This window comes from Canis lupus, chromosome 7 (genome assembly GCF_048164855.1).
Source record: "Canis lupus baileyi chromosome 7, mCanLup2.hap1, whole genome shotgun sequence".
In the NCBI taxonomy this organism is placed as follows: domain Eukaryota; kingdom Metazoa; phylum Chordata; class Mammalia; order Carnivora; family Canidae; genus Canis; species Canis lupus.
Genome location: NC_132844.1, coordinates 49,956,372 through 49,977,034, shown reverse-complemented (window position 1 = coordinate 49,977,034; position 20,663 = coordinate 49,956,372). Strand labels below are relative to the sequence as shown.

The window sequence follows — 20,663 nt, the reverse complement described above, 5'->3', positions numbered from 1 at the left end:
GAGGTCTTTTTGTCATAGCTATATGCTAGCATAGAACAGACTCATTGGCTACCAAAGCAAGTCTCCAGCATTGCCCTGACCACAGGGTGCCCATAATATGGGTGAAAGGTCAAGCATCTAACAAAAGAAGTTCTCGTCATCTTATCCCACTTCATTTATAAAATTCATAATCTCCACTGGATTCATTCACAGATGATTTGCTATCAGGTTGATTTAAGCTAATATCAAACTCTAAATGAAAAAGGCACCCAGAAGTGCACTCCTAGAAGTAAAAGCAGCAAGAAATTGTCATTTGTAATCACCTAATCTAAGATGCAATTTTATATACCCCCAAGACAATATTGTTAATTGAATACTAGTGTGTATTATGCACTAGCAAATACAGTAGTCAAACAGTGGATGTAAAATCACTGGTTGCCAAGCATCCATTAAATAGATTCTACTGTTAGGTTAACCATGTCAGCATATTCTATCATATTGCCACATAACAGAGAAGCCACTGCTCCTTGGCTCACTGCTGACACTGGATGATGGTCTTTCAAGTGAACTGCTTTTTAATTGATTATTACTGCTTAATAGTAAGGGAAAATGCTAGAAATGACTTTTGAATTTGAGGCATGCTACTTCTATCCCACCCACCCATGTTGATTACAATTCATGAATGATAAATACTAAGCCTTGTTGAGCATTTTACACTTCTGATAGCTAGATTGCATAAATATATCCCCAGCCCAGCAACTATGAAGGTCAGCTGTGCAGATCTAGACTACCACTGTTCTATTCCTAAATTACCAATAGCATTGAGGGGCCTTGAATGCTTGGCATATTTGCAGGGAAAGAATGAGAGTTGGGAGGCAAGGGGTTGGTTTAAGAAGGACACTTGAATTAGCTCTAAGACCAAGTAATTCTCAAGAGTCACCAACCAATCTAAACCATCTCTGATAGAGTTCAACCTTTAAGATTACCCTCAAAATGCAATTAACCTCCAAGAATTTAGCATAGTTTAGGCCTTTACTTGTAATCTATGCTTTTTTCCTCACTAAAAAGCAATCTGTTCCACTTAAAAGATAGGCTGCCAAGCTTGAGAATGGAAGAGAAAACTAAAGTACAATCATTATCATTGCCATATCATAGTAAGTAATAACAACCACTTACACAACATTTATGCAGCAGGCCAGGGCTAGGTATTTCACATCCCAGTTGACGCTCCCTGTTATTCCATGATTGGGTCCTATTATCATCCAGTTTTACAGATGAGAAAACTGAGGTATACAGAGGTTAAGGAACTTACCCAGGATCATACATTTATCAAGTGAGATGGGGTTCATGCCCAGGTAACCTTGTTGCAGAATTGATTTCAACTGTACTGTTTTCAAGAGAGAACCAAAAGAATCAGAGTAACAATAATTGTATCCAGTCAGTTTCACTCACTTAACAGAAAACGATAACAGCACATATACATTTGGCTTAAAACTGTAAAATGTGTGGGGTGCCTGGGTGGCTGTTTAAAACCCAATTTGTAAAAAAAAATAAAATAAAAAAATAAAACCCAATTTGTGATTTTGACTCAGGTCATGATCTCCTAAATCATGAAATCGAGCCCCACATTGTAATTAACTGACATTAACTATGGAAATATGGACTACGTGAATCTATTTGAGTTTTAGAGGCAAGTTGCTTACACCAGCAATGAGCAAACTCTGGTGAGGAAATCCATACAGAATTCGCTTCTAACGTAACTTCTGCTTTTGGGTGCAACATGCTGGAAACAAACCAATGTCCAAAGAGTGTTTGTTATTTGAAAATAGACTGAGGTATCCATAAATGTTTAAAAATGTTAATTAAATGCATCACAGTCAAATATCTATATGATATTTTAAAAGCAAGATATGTCATATTATCTTTGTAAGTGAAAGTTTTCCAGTTCAAGATAAATATATATCTTCTATTTTTTGAAGACTGTTTTCCCCGTCAATGCAAAGTTGCAAGTTAAAATGATAGCAATAATTACTTAAAGAATAGCATATTACAAATTAACAGATTTAGCATAAAATTATTTCATAGTCTGGCAAAGTTTTCATGGCACCTCTATCATGTTTAATAGGAAATAGGTTTTCAATAATATATTTTTAATATTTTATATTTATATATTATATTTTTATAAAAATATGTAAGATAGTAAGAAAAACCTTACATGGAACATTTTCTCACAACTTTGAATCCAATTATCTGTGCAACCCTTTCTTTAATATAGTAAGTATATTAAGAACAATCCATTTAACACCGAGTGCTTCTCTTATCCTATGTTCTTTTTCTTCCTAGACTGTGTCAGTGTCCGTGTCTGTCCTCACACTGAGCTGCATTGCCTTGGATCGATGGTATGCAATCTGTCACCCTTTGATGTTTAAGAGCACAGCCAAGAGGGCCAGGAACAGCATTGTCATCATCTGGATTGTCTCCTGCATTATAATGATTCCTCAGGCCATCGTCATGGAGTGCAGCACCATGCTCCCTGGCTTAGCCAATAAAACCACTCTCTTTACAGTGTGTGATGAACGCTGGGGTGGTAAGTACATTATGGCCCATAAGCTGACATTTATATTACAGATGCAAACTAAAAATTTGATTTGCAAAGCCATTATAAAGCTGACTTTATTGTTTTATTGACATCTATTAGTACAGTTTTGCAAAAGCATGAAAACAAGGTCAAAACCCAAAACCATTTCACTGAATAGCTCTGCCTGTTTAGTCCTTTGGAAATATAATGCACAGTTTTCTGGTTTTCATATTTTTCAGATAGGAACAAAAGGAAAGGCTTTTTCTAGAATTCAGAATTGATTATGGCAGCTTTTCTTAAGTTCTCCAAAACAAAAAGGGCTCCTTTCTACAATCCAGATATGTATTCTGGAATAATTAACATTTTACAAAATAGTACAAGGTTATATTGCCTCAAGTGTAAATTCCTTAGATACAACTGGAAATTTTATTTTTAAGCCCATGTCCTGCCTGCAAACCTGACTGAAGTTGAGTATGTGGACCTATGCTCTTCTCTGAGTCAAATGATCTCCATATGCTATGTTTATTCATAACATATTAAGTTGATAAGCTATCACTAGCATAATTATTTTCTGATTTAAGAATTATATTAATTATGAATCCTTTCTGGTTTCCAATCTGATAGGTATGACAGTTAAATTTAAACGAGTAGAAGTTTGGAGGCCTTATGCTCCTTTGGTTCAAAACTCTCAGTGACAGCCTTTGAGGTTTTTCTATAACAAGGTAAACATTTCTATCAATGTGTGATCAGGACACAAAACTGGACACAGCAAAGAATGACAAGAAATTAAATAATCCTGTATTTTAGTATGTCATGTACTAGTTACAAAATTATTACACTAAATTTGAGGAAACTGATCTGTCCTGTTCTGGATAAGTATGTAACAATAGCTCATAGTTAGGGAAATTAAACATTAGGAAAGAATTTGTTTATTAGGCAGATGTACATTTATGCTTATTAGAAAATTATGAACAAAAGCAGTATATCCTATGGATTTCTTATGGATCTGGTATTCTCAGGTATTTGAATCTTTGCATTTATATGAAACTCCTACCTTGATACTTTGATTTGCAACACTGAAAAGAAAAAGTCAGGAACTGAAAAATTAGGCATATGCTTTCACTGTAACAGGATAAAATTGAAAAGACCCTGGGATTATTTTTCATATATTACCCAAAGACCTATATTAACTAAAACTTCACAATTTGCTGTGTCTCTAATCCCAAAAATTAGCTAGCCCTTTTTGAAATTTAGACTTCGCCTTCCTTTCTAACATTATAATTCACTTGCTATATTTTCTCTGGATTATCTTCATATTTCCCCAATTTTCCCCAGTAACAGTGCAGACAAAAACAAAAGTAATGGAAAATTCTCAAATGGTAAGAATACTCCTTAAGAGTCTTAAGTCTCATTTATTTAATGTTCAAACAAAATCTTGAGTACTTAGGATATACCAGGAATGATGCCAACCTAGAGAGAAACGGACTCTGCCTAGGGGAACACATTCCATGTAGTGAGACTGCAAGGTAAATAAACAAATGTTTATAGTGTGCTTAGTATTTTAATATTCTGGTATCCAAAGTGCTAGGCACACAAATGAAAGAACAAACTCATTCCTGGCCATTTGGACCAAAGTTTGTGAAGGAGCTGCTAACATTTCAGCAAAGAATTAAAGATAAGGAGAAATTCTCCATACAGGGAAGAGAGGAAAGGGTGTCCAGAAAGCAAGAAAATCCACTCAATGAGCAGCACCACTTGAAGAAGTAAAGAAGACAGTCCAAACCTGTAGTCTCCACAATAAAGAGATATGCAGTCTAAAGAAGTATGTTTGGAAAGAAGGTGGTTTGGGGACCAATTGTGACCTGTCCCTAATGAAATTCTTTTTTTTTTTCTTTAAGATTTTATTTACTTATTCATGAGAGGCACAGAGAGAAAGAGAGAGAGGCAGAGACACAGGCAGAGGGAGAAGCAGGCTCCATGCAGGAAGGCTGATGTGGGACTTGATCCCGGGTCTCCAGGATCACACGCTGAGCTGAAGGCAGACATTTAACAGCTAATCCACCCAGGAGTCCCTAATGCAATTCTTAATGCCATGAGTTCTATCTGGAAAACCCTAAAGATCTCTTGATCAGAATACTTTAGTTAACTAATGATGGAATTGAGCAGGTTATGAAGCAAAGAAGTATATTTAGATCTAAGCCTCCAACTCAAAAGTTGGATCCTTTAAGTTTATGAACATTAATTAGATTAAAATACCTACCTATTATTTAACACGTGTCATTAGTATGTTCTCAAAAATATTTTGGTAATTGGTTTGTAAGTTTGTGGACTGCTTTTATAAGCTTTTCTTCCTTTCTTTCTTCCTTTTTCTTTTTTTTAATGTTGCCCTGAATAATCAAGTAGCATTCATCTTCATTAGCAGAAAGATTGCAGAGCTAAGGAATCCTATCAGTTATTCTGATGAAATAAATAGCCACATCATTTTCTAATTGCTTTGAGCAAAAAATATGAATAAAATTCATTTCAACCTTTAGCATTTTGCAATCTAGCTGTAGCAGGGACATTTTCTTTAAAAAGCCAGCAACTACTATTGCTTATTTATTTATTTATTTATTTATTTATTTATTTTATTTTAGAGAAAGAGAGAGGGGGTAAGAAAGCACAAGCAGGGGCAGGGGCAGACGGAGAGGGAGAGAATATGAAGCCCACCTCACATTGAGCACAGAACCCAGGGATCATGACCTGAGCCTAAAACAAAAATGGGTCACGTAACTGATTGAGTCACCCAGGAGGCTCTACTGTTGAATATTTAAAAATCTAAACTCAGCCTTCAGAAGTAATTTAAGAAAACTATTTTAAAATGATTTTATATTAAGAAAACTATTTGGAGATGATTTTATATTAGCCTATAATTACTTAACATGATTATAAAGGCTTAAACTAAGCAATCAAAATTGCATTTATCATCCACATAATCAAACAATAAAATTTACGAAATTGACTTTTTGAATATTAAATGAAATTGTTAATCACTTAATGCTTTCAAGAACAATATAAAGAACGATAGCAGGTTCTTATCATTTTGATCATTAGACTGCTTATTATAATGATTTTTGCATAGCATAAGCTTTGTTGATGTAGGCTATTTGAAAGTCTATGTTTAGATTAAAATGTTAAAACTAAGACATGTTGTGATAGTCACAACCTAAAAAGGCCATAGGAAATTATATTTTACAATGTTAGCTTTCTAAAGTTCAAACATCTTTCAAGTCCAAAACCATTTAACCCAATTTTTAAAAATTTATTGTGAAATATCTTCTATTTGAGCCTAATTCATGAATTATGTTTCTAATTTTTATCCTAAGTTAAATCAATAATGTAGTTGCAAAAGCAGACGGTGATATCATAATTGTCTTACAACCAATATATTCTAGCATGGATGGAGTCAGTGAACAATGTGGTCATTTGATTCATATCAAATCACTTTTAGGAAAGTCTTGCAAATGCTATCTCATGGTACAAAATAACTAAGAACGCTGTCTTAGTCTTACTGAAAATATTACCAGAAATATTTAATATTTTGTGGATAAATTATTTCTGCAACTCATGTATTTTTTATTGCTTATGGCTTGTTCAAAAAAATGACCATAAACCATAACTTCTGGCAGACACACTTGATACTCAAAAACAAATAATATGTGTTAATATTTATTTTAATGATCTTTAAAGCATGTCTTTAGATGTTAAAATAATTCACGCTTCTAAAATTTTTAAATTATTCTAGAATTTACCCAAAGGTCCTTGTTTGCTTCATAAATGGATAGTTGCACGGAATAGCTCCTATTGGAAGGAAAGTAATTTATTTTCTGCACTCAAAGATACAATTGTCTCACCAGTCATCCAATGTTTAATAAGCATATACTGTTAGTCAAACATTTTTCTAGACACTGAGGAATCATAATCTCTCTTTCCTTAGAGTTTACTGCTGGATTGTTCTTTGATGGTCTGAAAGAAATAATAATGGAACTCTTCTTTACAATCAAACTAATTATAGCATCTGTCCTATTATAAGATTTTGAAAAAATATATACATATGTGTATATGTATGCATATACTTATGGAAAACATTTATTAGAAGATAGTAAGATATATTAGGGATTCTGGTGAACTTTAATGGATCTATAAACTTTGTAAAGGATAGTCTATATCAAATATATGGGAAATTATATTTAATTTACTTGCCCATTGAGTTCCTGATAGTTGTAACATGAAAGAGAAAGTGTTTGTAGTATTTTGGATAATGAGATTAACATGTTGGCTCAATAATGTAACAACTCATCTGAGACTAAGTCTTGTCTTATTAATATATTATTCTTTGGTCTCTGATTTCAAAGACTAAATATCCACATTTTCTTCTTACCTATTGGTTTGATATATATGCAAGAATTGATTCACATTGTGTCTATTCATCAATTGAATAAAGACACCAATTTTGAATGATTGCCAATCTTTTTTTTTTTTTTTAAAGATTTTTGTTTATTCATGAAAGACACAGAGAGAGAGGGAGAGACACAGGCAGAGAGAGAAGCAGGCTCCATGCAGGGAGCCTGACGTGGGTCTCAATCCTGGGACTCCAGGATCACGCCCTGGGCCAAAGGCAGGCGCTAAACCGCTGAACCACCCAGGGATCCCCTGATTGCCAATCTTTAAGATGCAGTTTTATAGTGCGATTGCTAAGTGGAACAAATTTCCTGTCACTACACTTTAGGTTTCTATAAATGTCTTAAATATATTGAAGACATTGTTCATCAAGTGCAGAGAGAGACTGCAAAGATAATTTCAACACATAAAACATAGAATTCCAATGGCATTTCTGGGTTTTCATTTAGCTTAGATTGTAAGCATGAAATGAAGAATGTTAAAACTATCATATTTCCCCAATTATCTAAAATAATCTCTTTATTAAAACATTCAATCCCAGCCTGCATGTGCAATTTCACTTGATCAACTTTTCTCTGTGTGGGTGTTCATTATCATAATATGCATTAACCAGCCAATTATATATTTTACCAACTATTTATAAATATAGTGACTGGAGAATAATCTTTCTCTCCCAGCTGTTAAAAACCCAAACTGTTGTCACAGTGATGGTATCCATAGCTGTAATTAAAAAAGAAGAATACTAACTCTCAAATCTACCCTCAACTCACTCAATTTACTCTGAGGTAGGGATATCAAATAGGCATTTACTCTGAAGTAAATCTTACTCAATTTACTTCACAGGTGTGTCAGTTTCAAAGGTGGATTTTTATGTGGGAAGATCAGGTGAAACCTTTAAAACAAAAGTTCGAGCCACTCAGGTGCCTGGGAAGTGCTAAATGTCCTCCTCTAGCTCCTCAGAAATTGGCTTACCAAATGCTGCTCAAGCTGTAGCATTTCAAAGAGAAAGGCTGTCATTCCTCCAGGCTGCTTGGATTCTATCACTTTTTCTGTACCTGGCCTACTTTATAGGATAAGCTTGAAAGAAGTTAGAAACTGAGAGCTAAACTGATGCTCCAAGTTGGGCTCTTAGACCTCTGAGCCAGCACAGGCACCCTGCTTCCTCTCTGGGGATAACAGTGAAGAAAAATATCTGCCTGAGAAAGAAGACAGGGTTTTAGAAGGAAGAATTAGGAGAATATCAAACTCAACAAACTCTAGAAGACAAGGCTATGGACTCAAGATTGTGGAGGATATTCAACTCATACATATATGTAAAATACATTTGCGACTATTAAATGAATGTTCGATAAATGTTATCAATTATTGAGGTCATATTCATAGTTATTATTGGCTAATCCTGACTATAAATCGTCCTTACCACATTTGATCACATAACTGAGTCTTCATGCTTTTATATGCCCTTTCTGAAGCAATGAAAAAAATAAAATGCATGGAGGTGATAGTGTTATCCCTCAAAAATAGTATGGAAATAACCTCTTTGCCACTATCAAAGTTGATTTAAGTTGCTTAATTTTTAGAAGTGGAAAAAAGAGGGGAAAAAAACTTTGTTTTGTTAGCATTCAATTAGAATTATATCTAATTGTTGCATTTAATATCCATGGAATCCATGTAGGATATATTGTTTTCTGTTTTGCATGTAAGTAAAAGTAGCTGGATTACTGTGATATATTCAAATTTGAGTATAGGAAAAATATCCTTGAAAGCATTTAAAAAGTTAGTAGGGGAACTCGCTGGCTCAGTCAGTGGAGCATGTCAGTCTTCCTAGGGTGAATTCGAGCCCCACAGTGGATATAAAGGTTACTTAAAAATAAAATATTTAAAAAGACTAGTAAAAACAATTAAAAGTCAGTAATAAACACATTTAGAAAAGCCAAAAAAATTGTGTTAAACTGCAATATTATTTATTATTTGAATAATTGACTCTTTAACAAAGGCCTAATCTGTGGTAGGTATCACCTGTGTGCATAGACTGAATGATAAGAAATTACTGAAATCCTAGAGTGCTTATGACTAAATAAATGAGATGAATATAAAAAAATCCATATTTGTTTAAAAATTAACTTTAAAAAACCATAAAATATCACTTTTATTAAAAGTACATGCATACATACATATATATATATACACACAACATTACTGAAAGAGGAATTTTATATTGTACTAGTAATCCACAAAAAGAATCATTAAATATTCACTGTGTTTAATTTTCCAAAGTTATTCCACGTTTGTATATGGAGGTACAACTGGGAATAGCTTCTCATTTCTCAGGAAACTTCTAATTCTAATGAGGAGGAATCACCTCAGTTTACATTCTTTTCCCAAAAGGATTAGCAATTAGGTTTGATTGTCTTGTTTCTTATTGCAAATTCAAGTACAGCACAATCCAAATTAATTTTTATTAATTAGCCAGAGGTAATCAGACAAAAAAAGTTCTTTTTGATAAATGAAGGCTTGACTGTGGATAGCCTATGTTAACACAGATTAAGAAATGGCTAATTGTTATTCCTCTGAGTACATTAAGTTAAATTAAGATTTCACATTTAGTGTGTATATACTAAGCGTAAGTAATTAATACTATATTACAATATTTGTGTGTGTGTCCTGTGTGTGTGTGTGTGTATAATATGCCAGTCAAATCATATAGAAGTTAATGTGTACTTTTAAGGCAAAGCATTGACAGATATACCTTTAAAAAATTCTGTGATTTATAAAACAAGATTTTATTATTTTGGCTTTCATTCCAGGTGAAATTTACCCCAAGATGTATCACATCTGTTTCTTTCTGGTGACATACATGGCACCACTGTGTCTTATGGTATTGGCTTATCTGCAAATATTTCGTAAACTCTGGTGTCGCCAGGTATGTAATTTCAAATAATTTCCTTGTGTTTTCTTTAGGATGTACTCAGAAATAAAATTCAAGAGGAGTGCTTAGGTAGCTCAGTTGGGTGGGTGGCAGGCTTTTGATTTTGGCTCAGGTCATGACCTCAGGGTCCTGAATCTCATCTGCTCTGCGCTCAGAAGGGAATCTGCTTGAAAATTCTCTCCTTCTGTTCCTCCCCCAATATGTACTCTTTCTCTTTCTGTAAAATAATGAAATATTTTTAAAAATAATAAAATTTAAGAGTAGATTGAACCAATATAATATGGTAACCAAAGGAGTGTGTATTCTAAAATAAGGCACTAACCGTGGAAATATCTCTTGTTCTAGACATTTTTTTAGGGTGGTATTTAGGGAATGTATTTTTTGAACTGCCTTAATGACTTTAAATTTTAAAGCTCTGTGATTAATCGACTTTTTTTGCTAGGACTGATATAAATTTTACTTTGTATGAAAACTAACAAAAATTTCTTTAATGTTTCCTGGACTGTATGTAAAGAATGTTGTCTTTTCAATGAGATTTATGTGATACATTTTTATTTTATGTGTTACGTCTCTGACATCAAAGATCTTATTATTTTTTTGTAGCACAGTAGAATTTAGACTTTTAGAAACTGTTTATAATGCTGATGTGGGAGTATTGTAGTTTGTTAGATATTTTTTCTATGTCAGTGAGTGTATTCATTCTCTATTATTCAATCATCAACTATTTATCATATTTTTTCCATATATATCTGATAAAAAGCTAAAAGCTCCTGTCAAATTCATTGATGAATTCATAGACTAGAGGAAAGGAAGAGTCAGATGCAGAGTGAAAATCATCTTAGTAAGTATAAGCCAGGGGATCAGAGGAAGACCTGCTGGAAGGGTATCTAATTCAAAGCAGGAAACATTTAAGCTGAACATTGATGATTCCAAGTAAATCACCAACAAACACCGTGTAATGGTTTATAAAAGTTTAGGCAAAGTATACAGCTCATCCTCTTGTATTTATACATTTTATTTTAAAATTCCGCATTTTGGGATGCCTGGGTGGCTCAGCAATTGAGCGTCTGCCTTTGCCTCAGGATGTGATCCCGGGGTCCTGGGATAGAGTCCTGCATCGGGTTTCCCGCAGGGAGACTGCTTCTCCCTCTGCCTACATCTCTACCCCCCACCCTGTGTCTCTCATGAATAAACAAATAAAATCTTAAAAAAAAATAAAATTCCACATTTTTTGGAGATGTACTTCTCTAAGTATTTTAGAGCTTATCAGGCACATGAAAAGTTGTGCCCTTAGTCTGTTTGCTCTGATATATTTTACCTAGTTGAAAGAATTTATTGGGCTAACTTAATTCATTAAAAGTATTTCACAAACTTTGTATTTGGTCCTTGAGAATGAGTCTTAATTTGGGTCTCCTTCAACCTTTGTTAGTCAAAGCATCTTTCAAGATATCTTTTACTGGTTGAATATAGGCCACAGTTTCATTTTTCAACACTGTATATCTTATAATTCCAATTTTTTTTCTTTTCCTCTATTTTTGCAAAGAAACAGTTTCTTTTATTTAAAGTTGTAGCCAGTACCAATACTTACTAGCATTCTGACCCCCAGTCTTTTCAACTAAAGTAACAAATGTGTACCATTGTAGAACATGAGTTATGTTTTTCAATCCTAGTATAATTATCTCAATACTCTCAATACTCTGGCCATGATATCACATATTTTAGGGTGTCTGTTACCATTGCACCCACCTCTTGCTAAGTATTACTATACTAGTCAGTTTTTGCTAGGTTATTCTGCTGTAAAAAACAACCCCAGTGTGGGTGGCTTACAACAACAGTGTATCTCACTCATGTTCCATGCCAGTAGTGAGGACAGGCTGTGGATGCTTATCATCTTATTTCAGAACTCAGTCTAAAGGAACAGCAATTCTTGGGACATGCCATTCTGTGACTGAGGGAAAGGGCAAGGAAGTGGGAAGAAATTTGTGATGTCTCTTTGATATTTGCTTTGAACTGGCATATGTTAAGTCTCTTAATACTTTAGGGAAAACACGTATATTTTGGTTAAGCTTGATCATGGAGAAGGAAAGGATACTTTTCTCACAGAAAGACATTACAAGTCAAAGGGCAATAGGATCTTCTTACAAGCTGAGGAAATGATATAGTACAGAGAAGTCAAAAACACAGACTTAAGGTCCAGACTGTATGAGTTTAAATCCTGACTCTGCAATTTAATAGATGCATAAATTTTGTCAATTCTTTAAATTTCTCTGCCTCTCTTTCATTATTTTAAAGTGGGGTTGTGTAACATCTACCTCAAAGAATTATTACACTTATTTGATGAATTAATTCAATGTCTAGAGCACAGAAAGTGCTTATCAATTAAAATACCCTAACAGGGAACCCTGGGTGGCGCAGCGGTTTAGCGCCTGCCTTTGGCCAGGGGCGCGATCCTGGAGACCCAGGATCGAATCCCATGTCGGGCTCCCGGTGCATGGAGCCTGCTTCTCCCTCTGCCTGTGTCTCTGCCTCTCTCTCTCTCTGTGTGACTATCATAAATAAATTTAAAAAAAAAAAATTAAAAAAAAAAAATACCCTAACATATTATTCATCCTTTTAGTTAATTCTGCTTATATATTAAAAATAACAAGTATATGTTGAATCAATGTATGTGACTACTTTCTTTTTTTTTTATTTTTTTATCGGAGTTCAATTTACCAACATATAGCATAACACCCAGTGCTCATCCCGCCAAGTGCCCCCCTCAGTGCCCATCACCCTGTGACTACTTTCTTAAGTAGATCTCTTCCATAGTACTTTTTTTTTTAAAAAGATTTTATTTATTTACTGAGAGAGAGAGAGTGCAAAAGGGGGAAGGAGCAGAGGGAGACAGAGAGAAAGAATCTCAAACAGACTCCATGCTGAGAATGGAGTTTGATGTCAGGCTCAATATCACGACCCTGAGATCAAGACTTGAGCTGAAGTCAAGAGTCAAATGCTTAACCAACTGAGACACCCAAGCGCCCCATTTTCATAGGATTTTAAAAATAACATTACAATGATCTTTTGTATTTGCCTGTCTACTCTAGCCTTTATCTTGTATCCCTCCAACTTGTGTATGCTTAGAGCATATCAGTTGCTTAATAAGTACTTTATAAGAAAAAAAAATGAGTAGAAGAATAAGAGAAAGTTCTGGAACATTTCAATAGAAGAAAATATTGAGGAATCCATTGCTTAACTACTCAGAGAACAATTCATAGAAAAATTGGAATTTGAAAAATTTCTTGAAATATTAAAAGCATTTAATGAGCATGTAGGAATGAAGATATTTTAGACTGAGATTGAGATTTTGGCCAGAAATGTTCAGTGTTAAAAGCATCCCCTACTTCCATACTTTCACTAGTAAGTGTGCATTACATATAATAGATATTTTTATTTGTTTATTCACTTATTTACAAATTGACATAACTTTAAACTTCTGTGGGTACCTAAATCTGTCTTGTTCATCATTGAATTCCCAACAAATAACAAGGTATCTTGCACTAAGAAAGTATTCCAAAAAATATTGAATAGATAATTACTAAACTCCAGCTACTTTATTTCTCCCTTATTTAAGCTTATAGTTCTTAATTTCTCAAACTCTAAAGTAACTTCAAAATTGTATTACAGGTTTAGAAATTCACATTCATTTGATGAAATGTTCTAGCACAAACCATATGATCCAGAAGATTTGCAGTAAAATGCTTAGGGTGTGAAACTAAAAACATTTACAAAACAGATTGGAATGGAAAATGACAAGTTCAGCTTAGCTCATTTTAGCAGCCACAATAAAGTAAATTAACCCCAAATGGGTGATTATGTAGAATGCTGCTTGAGCAACTCTCAATTTCCAACTGTTAATGTCTATAAACAGAGTTCCAAGGCATTTTGTGTGCCATAGGCTACATCAAGTGAGCCATCAAATGGAGGGCCTATCCTATTTGCTTAAAATTACAGATGCATGGAATCTGTTACATACTTTGGAATTTGTAAGATTATTAGTGAGCAAAGTGTGTGACCTTGTCTGACTTTCTCAAAAGCTTTCAGCTTTGTTAAAAGAATTAACCAGTGCTTTGCTATAATCAATGTCTTAATTTCCTTTTTGAGAATGTGATTCAGGGAACTCAGTCAATCTAGAAATTCTACAGACTCTTTTCTAAAAAATCGTTTTAAGACCCACTTAATATTAGTTTATGTGACTCTATCAATATTCTTTCCAGGTTTAGGCCTCAGATAATTCAACATTTAAATTTCAATCATCATGTGAACTCATACTAACTCATTCCAAAAGTATTTATTAAGTACTGACTATGTGTCTCGTACTGTGGGAGGAACTGGCGATGAACCATAATTGATATTTGAGTCTGAACTTAATTTCAATTTACCAAGGATTATAACTTTGAAAAACTTTTCCTGTTTCAATTTTTCTCAGTCTTTTCTACTGCTCTTTATTCTTCAACATTATTCCAAGAAAAATTAAAATAATTAATGTTAGGTGATGACAAGTCAGTCTAGTGGGAGGAAATAGCAAACTGTAATTGCAAAGGCAGAATCAAAAGGTGATAACTCAAGTCCACAGAGAGAGATAAAGAGCACTAATAAAAGTAACTACTTAGGTAAACAAGGAGAGTATAAATGTATTTTTGTTTGTAATTCTTTATTCTCCTATTTGCCTTAAGAGACAACAGCAGAAAACAATAATTATAAAACTGTAGAGATTCAGCTTATAATGTAAATATGTAATTCAAAAGCAGGAGTTGGAACTGAGGCAAGATTGGAGAAAAATTTTTATACACTATTGGAATTAAATTGCCATTAATCCAAATATTGTTTAAGTTGTTAATTACAACTCTCAAGGCAACCACCAAGAAAATAACTCAAGAACCTATAGTGAAGGGAAAAAAAAAGATGGTATACTAGAAAATATCTATTTAACACAAAATAAAGCAGCAATAGAGGAATAGAGGAACAAAATAGACATTATATATGTATATGTATATACACAAAGCAAAATGAGAGATGTAAATCATTCCTTTTCAAATATTTAATTAATTAAATAATTAAATTAAATAATTGAATGTAAATGGATAAAACACTCCAGATTGGCAGAATAGATCAAACAAACAAACATAAAATAATCCAACTTTATGCTATCTACAAAAGACACATCTCATATTCAAAGACACAAATAGGTTAAATATAAAATAAAAATAAAAATACGCAACAAAATACTAGCAAACCAAACCTATTATGTAAAAAAAAATGTTATATATGATGATCAAGTATGATTTAGCTCAGCAGTGCAATGAGGGTTTAACATATGAAAATCAATCAGCATAATACAACATTAACAGATAATAGACAAAACTCACATGATGTGGTCGTGCAGCAAAAGCATTTGCCAAAATACAATACCCTTTCAAAATTAAAGCACTTAACCAATAAGGAATAACAGAGACTTCTTCAATTTGATAAAAAGGTCTGGAGGACCCTTTGGCTAACATCATATTTAATAGTGAAAGACTGGGGCACCTGGGTGGCTTAATCGGTTAAGCATCTGCCCTCAGCTCAAGTCATGATTCCAGGGTCCTGGAATCCAGCCTTGCATTGGACTCCCGGCTCAGCAGAGAGCCTGCTTCTCCCTCTCCTTTCCATTCACGCTCTCTCTCACTATCTCAGTCAGGATCTCGGTCTCTCTCTCTTAAATAAATAAATAAATAAATAAATAAATAAATAAATCTTTAAAAAAATAGTGACAGACTTAATATTCCCCTGCGAGGATCAGGAACAAGACAAGGATGTTTGATCTTATCAGTTCTATTTAATATTGAATAGAGATAGATTCTATACTGGTCAATTATTCAAGAAACAATATTAAGAACAATAACAAGAGGCATCAGGCTTGAAAAGAAGTAAACTATCTCTGTTGGTAGATTACATGATCTTGTATATAGTAGATCCTGAAGAAACCATATGCAAGGGTCGCCTGGGTGGCTCAGTGGTTGAGCATCTGTCTTCCACTCAGGGCATGATCCCAGGGTCCGGGATCAAGTCCCACATCGCACTCCCTGCAAGGAGCCTGCTTCTCCCTCTGCCTATGTCTCTGCCTCTTTCTGTGTCTCTCATGAATAAATAAATAAAATCTTTAAAAAAAAAAAAAAGAATCCACATGCAAAAAATTGAAAACAAGTTTAGTAAGTTTTGAGAAAAATAGTTCAGTAAACAAAAATTAATTACATTTCTATAAACTAGCAAAGAACAATCCAAAAATGGAATTAACAATTTCATTTAAAAGAGCACCAAAAAAGTAAAACACTTAATAAGTCTAAGAGAAGTATATAACATATACAACTACACAGTATCATTTAAAAATTAAAGAAGGACTATGTAAATGAAATGACATAATTTTGTTAAGACTTAATATTGTTAAAATAGAAAAATTCCTCAAATTGATCAATGGATTCATCACAATCCCTATCCATCCCCCAGCTGTCTTGTTTGTTTTTGCACAAATTGGCAAACTACTAAAATCATTACGGAAATGCACGAAATCAGGAATGGACAAAATAATCTTCAAAAAGATGAACAAAGTTGGAAAACTCACTTCTCAATGTCAGATGTTATTATAAAGCTAGAATAATCAAAATAGTGTAGTATTTGCAAACAGTCACATAGATCAATGAAATAGAATTCAAAGTCTATAAATAAACCCTTATATTTATGATTAATTGATTTTTGACATGACTGTCATCACAATTCAATGGGGAAAGTCATAGTCTTGTCAGCAAATGATGCTGGGACAATTCTATAAACTCAAAAGAATGGAACTGGATGTCACCTTACACCATACATAAACTTTAACTCAGAATAGATTATAGACTTAAATGTAAGAACTAATACAGCTCTCCTTAAGCTTACAGTGGGGTTACATACAAATAAACCCATCATAAGTTGAAAATAACCTAAGTCAAAAATTCATTTAAAGTACCTAACCTGTATAGAACATCATAGCTTAGACTAACCTACTTTAAATGTGCTCAGAGCACATATATATTAGCCTACATTTGGGCAAAATCATCTAACACAAAGCCTACTTTATAATAAAGTGTTGAGTATCTCATTTAATCTATTAAATACTTACTAAAGGTAAACAATAATGTTTGTAAATGTATCAGTTGTTTACCTTCATGAGTGCATGGCTGATAGGGAGCTGTAACTCACTGGCACTGCCCAGAATCATGAGAGAATATCACACTACAGTTACTATCTAGGAAGAGATCAAAATTCAAAGTGCAATTTATACTGAATATATATTACTTTTGTACCATCATAAAGTTGAAAAATCAAAGGTCAAACCATTATAAATCAGGGACCATCTGTGCTACGAAACTCTTAGAAGAAAACACATTCATTGTATGTCGGTAGTCAAACATCATTATGACATTGGTTTAGGCTAATGGTTTAAATGACACCATCACCACAAGCAAAAAAAAAAAAAATTTAAATGGGTAAATTGGATACTATTGAAATAAAACATTTGTACTTCAAAGTATACCATGAGGAAAGTGAAAAAGCAACTCACAGAATGAGAGTAAATATTTGCAAATCACACATATGATAAAAGACTTGTATAATGTATAAAGGACTCTTATTGTTCAACAATAAAAAGAAATCACCCATTGAAAGTAAGTAAAAATTTGAATAAACATTTCTCCAAAGAAGATATACAAATGGCCAATAAGCACAGGAAGAGATGCTCAGCAATATTAATTGTTAGGAAAATGAAAATCAAAACTACAGTGAGATACTTTTTTATACTGAATAGGATGACTAAAATATTTTTTTAAAAGATAAGTATTGGTGAGAATGTGGAGAAATTAGTACTCTCATTATATGGCTGGAAAATGGAAAAATATAAAAGTAGAAGATGATGCAGCTGCTTTGGAAAATAGTTTGGCCATTCCTCAAAATCTTTTTTTTTTTTTTTCATTCCTCAAAATCTTAAAGGATTACTGTGTGACCTAACAGTTTAATACTTAGGTATATACCCAAGAGAATTGAAAATGTGTCCACATAAAAATTCATACATTACTGTTCACAGCAGCATTATACATAGTAGCCAAAAAGTGGAAATAAACCAAATGTCCATTAATGAATGAATGGAGGTGGTATATACATACAATTAAATATTATTTAGTGGTAAAAAATAATGAAATATTGATACATACTACAACATGAATGCATCTTAAAATTATTGTTAAATGAAAACTAGACACGAAAGACTACATATTTTATGATTCTGTTTACATGAAATGGAGAGAATAAGCAAATTTATAGAGCCAGAAAGATTTATAGTTACAAGGGGTAGTAGAATGGGGTGATGGGAAGTAACTGATAATAGATTTGGATTTTCATTTCCAGGTGATGGTGTGATAAATGCACAGTTCTGTGAATACACTAAAGCCTACTTAATTACCCCATACAAGGTGAATTTATGGCATATAAATTTATTTATTTATTTGAGAGAGAGAGAGAGAGAGAGAGAGAAGTGGGGAGGGGGAGGGGGAGGGGCAGAAGAGAAGACTCCCTGCTGAGCAGGGAGCCCTATGTGGAGCTTGATTTCAGGATTCCAGGATAATGACCTCAGCCAAAAGCAGATGCTTAACCAACTGACCCATTTCCCTAAGGATTTCTTGCTTGATCATTCACCAGCATTGAACAATGCTGTTCATGGTTTCACTGATTATATACTACCTTCCCATAGCTCTCCTGTCTTTCTGCTTCTCTTTGTTTTGAATATTTCTACACCCTTCTCTGACTGTTAAGTGACTCTTTACTAGGTTCCTTCATAACTGTATAGCATTTTTTAGGTGATGTATTTTCTAGGCACTTTTTAATGGGGTGATTTCCCAAATTTTATTTCTCAGACTGGTTCTCTTTTTTTTTTTCTGAGATACACACAATCCCATATACATACATATACATTATGTATATGATTTTTTTTTTAATTTTTTTTTGTGTGTTTTTTTTTTTGTTTTTTTTTTGTGTTTTTTTTTTTGTTTTTTTTTTGTGTTTTTTTTTGTGTGTGTTTTTTTTTTGTGTGTTTTTTTTTTTTTTTTGTATATGATTTTAATGTAAATCTCAAAATCAGAGGATATGAGCTTATTAAAGGATATGATAAAGGATATGAATCAACAGCCAGATAAAGAGATACACAGGGCAAGGAGCTTCCATGTCCTCTCCAGGTTTGCCATTCGCCATACATCTCCATATGTTTACCAACCTGGAGGCTCTCTGTAACCCATTGTCCTTTTGGATGTTTATAGAGATTTCATTATGTAGTCATGATTGACTAAGTCATTGGCCATTGGCTGATACAACTCCAGCTTCTCTCTCCTCCTCAGGGGTCAGAGGATCGGACTAAAAGTTACCATTCTTTAATAGTTGGTCCTTCTGGCCACTAGCTCGGGACCTTAGGTTACCTTCATTAAACAAGAGACCCATTACACCTTTACAGCTCTGAAGCATTTTTAAGAATTGTAGATGGAGATCAGATCTATCTGGGAAGTATATTTTGGTCATCTGAATGATGTTATATATATATATATAACATCATTATATCACAAAAATACAACTGATTGTTTATTGATCTGGGGTTCTGCTTATGGCTCAATTTACATATTAGTTCTAGTGGACTCTTTGAAATTCCTTAGGATTTACTTTGTAAACAATAGTATCTCCTTAATAAAATCAATCTATATGCCTTTTATCTATTTTTCTTGTCTTCTTTTCCTGGCTAGGATCTCCAGTGTATTGTTGAGTAGAAGCAGTGAGAAATTTCATTGCTTTTTTCTCAGTCTTAAAGTCTTAAATCTTTCCCCATTAGGTAGGATGATAGCTAAAGGCTATTTATATATGACTTTTACCAAGTTGATAAAGTTTCCTGCTATCACTAAGTTTACAAGTTTACTGAAATTTTTATCATGAAAAGGTGTTGAATTTTTCAAATGATTTTCCTTTATATTGAGATAGTCATATTTTTTCTTATTCTGTTAATAAGATAAATTGCATTAATTTTCGAATGTTAAATGAACACTGAATTGCTAGAATAAATCCGGTTTGTTGAGTGAATTTTATTAATCTTTCTGTATGTTTCTAAATATGATTTGATAATATATTTTAAGCAATTTTTTTATCGCCATTCATGAGAGATAGTCAATTGCTTTCTTTTGTTATCATGTCCATGTCCTTGATTATTGGGGTAACTGTAATCCTATAAAATTAGTTGGAAAGTATTATTTCTTTGAATTTCAGAAAGAGTCTGAATAAGAAGGATATTATTTATTTTGTACTGTTTGATTGAATTCATCACTGGATCTCTCTGGGCCTGGAGGTTTTATGTAGCAAGGTTTGGTATGATAGCATCAAATTTGGTCATCTTTAGTGTCATTTTCGGTAATCTTTGTTTTTCAAGATATTTATCCATCTCACTTAAGTTTGGAAATTTATTCATTATTCATAATATTCTCTATTCTTTTAATGAATGCAGCATGTTTGCCTTTTCTTATAACTTAATCCTGGTCCAAATACTTCTTATGAAAGAGCAGGTTTCAAAATCCATTATTTATGGGCTTTGATATTTCCAATTCATAATTGGAATGGAATTCATACCTCTTCCAGGATGATCAAAGATGATTTGAA

At 33.3% G+C, this 20,663-nt stretch overlaps 1 protein-coding gene across 1 annotated transcript in view; it reads left to right on the top strand.

The window, feature by feature from the left end:
- Positions 1-20,663, top strand: part of HCRTR2 (hypocretin receptor 2) — a 109,434-nt gene that overhangs the window by 75,583 nt on the left and 13,188 nt on the right. Inside the window, exons 3-4 of the mRNA XM_072832553.1 lie at positions 2,323-2,566; positions 9,805-9,920. Coding sequence (XP_072688654.1) covers positions 2,323-2,566; positions 9,805-9,920 — 360 coding nt within the window. The remainder of the gene's footprint in view (positions 1-2,322; positions 2,567-9,804; positions 9,921-20,663) is intronic.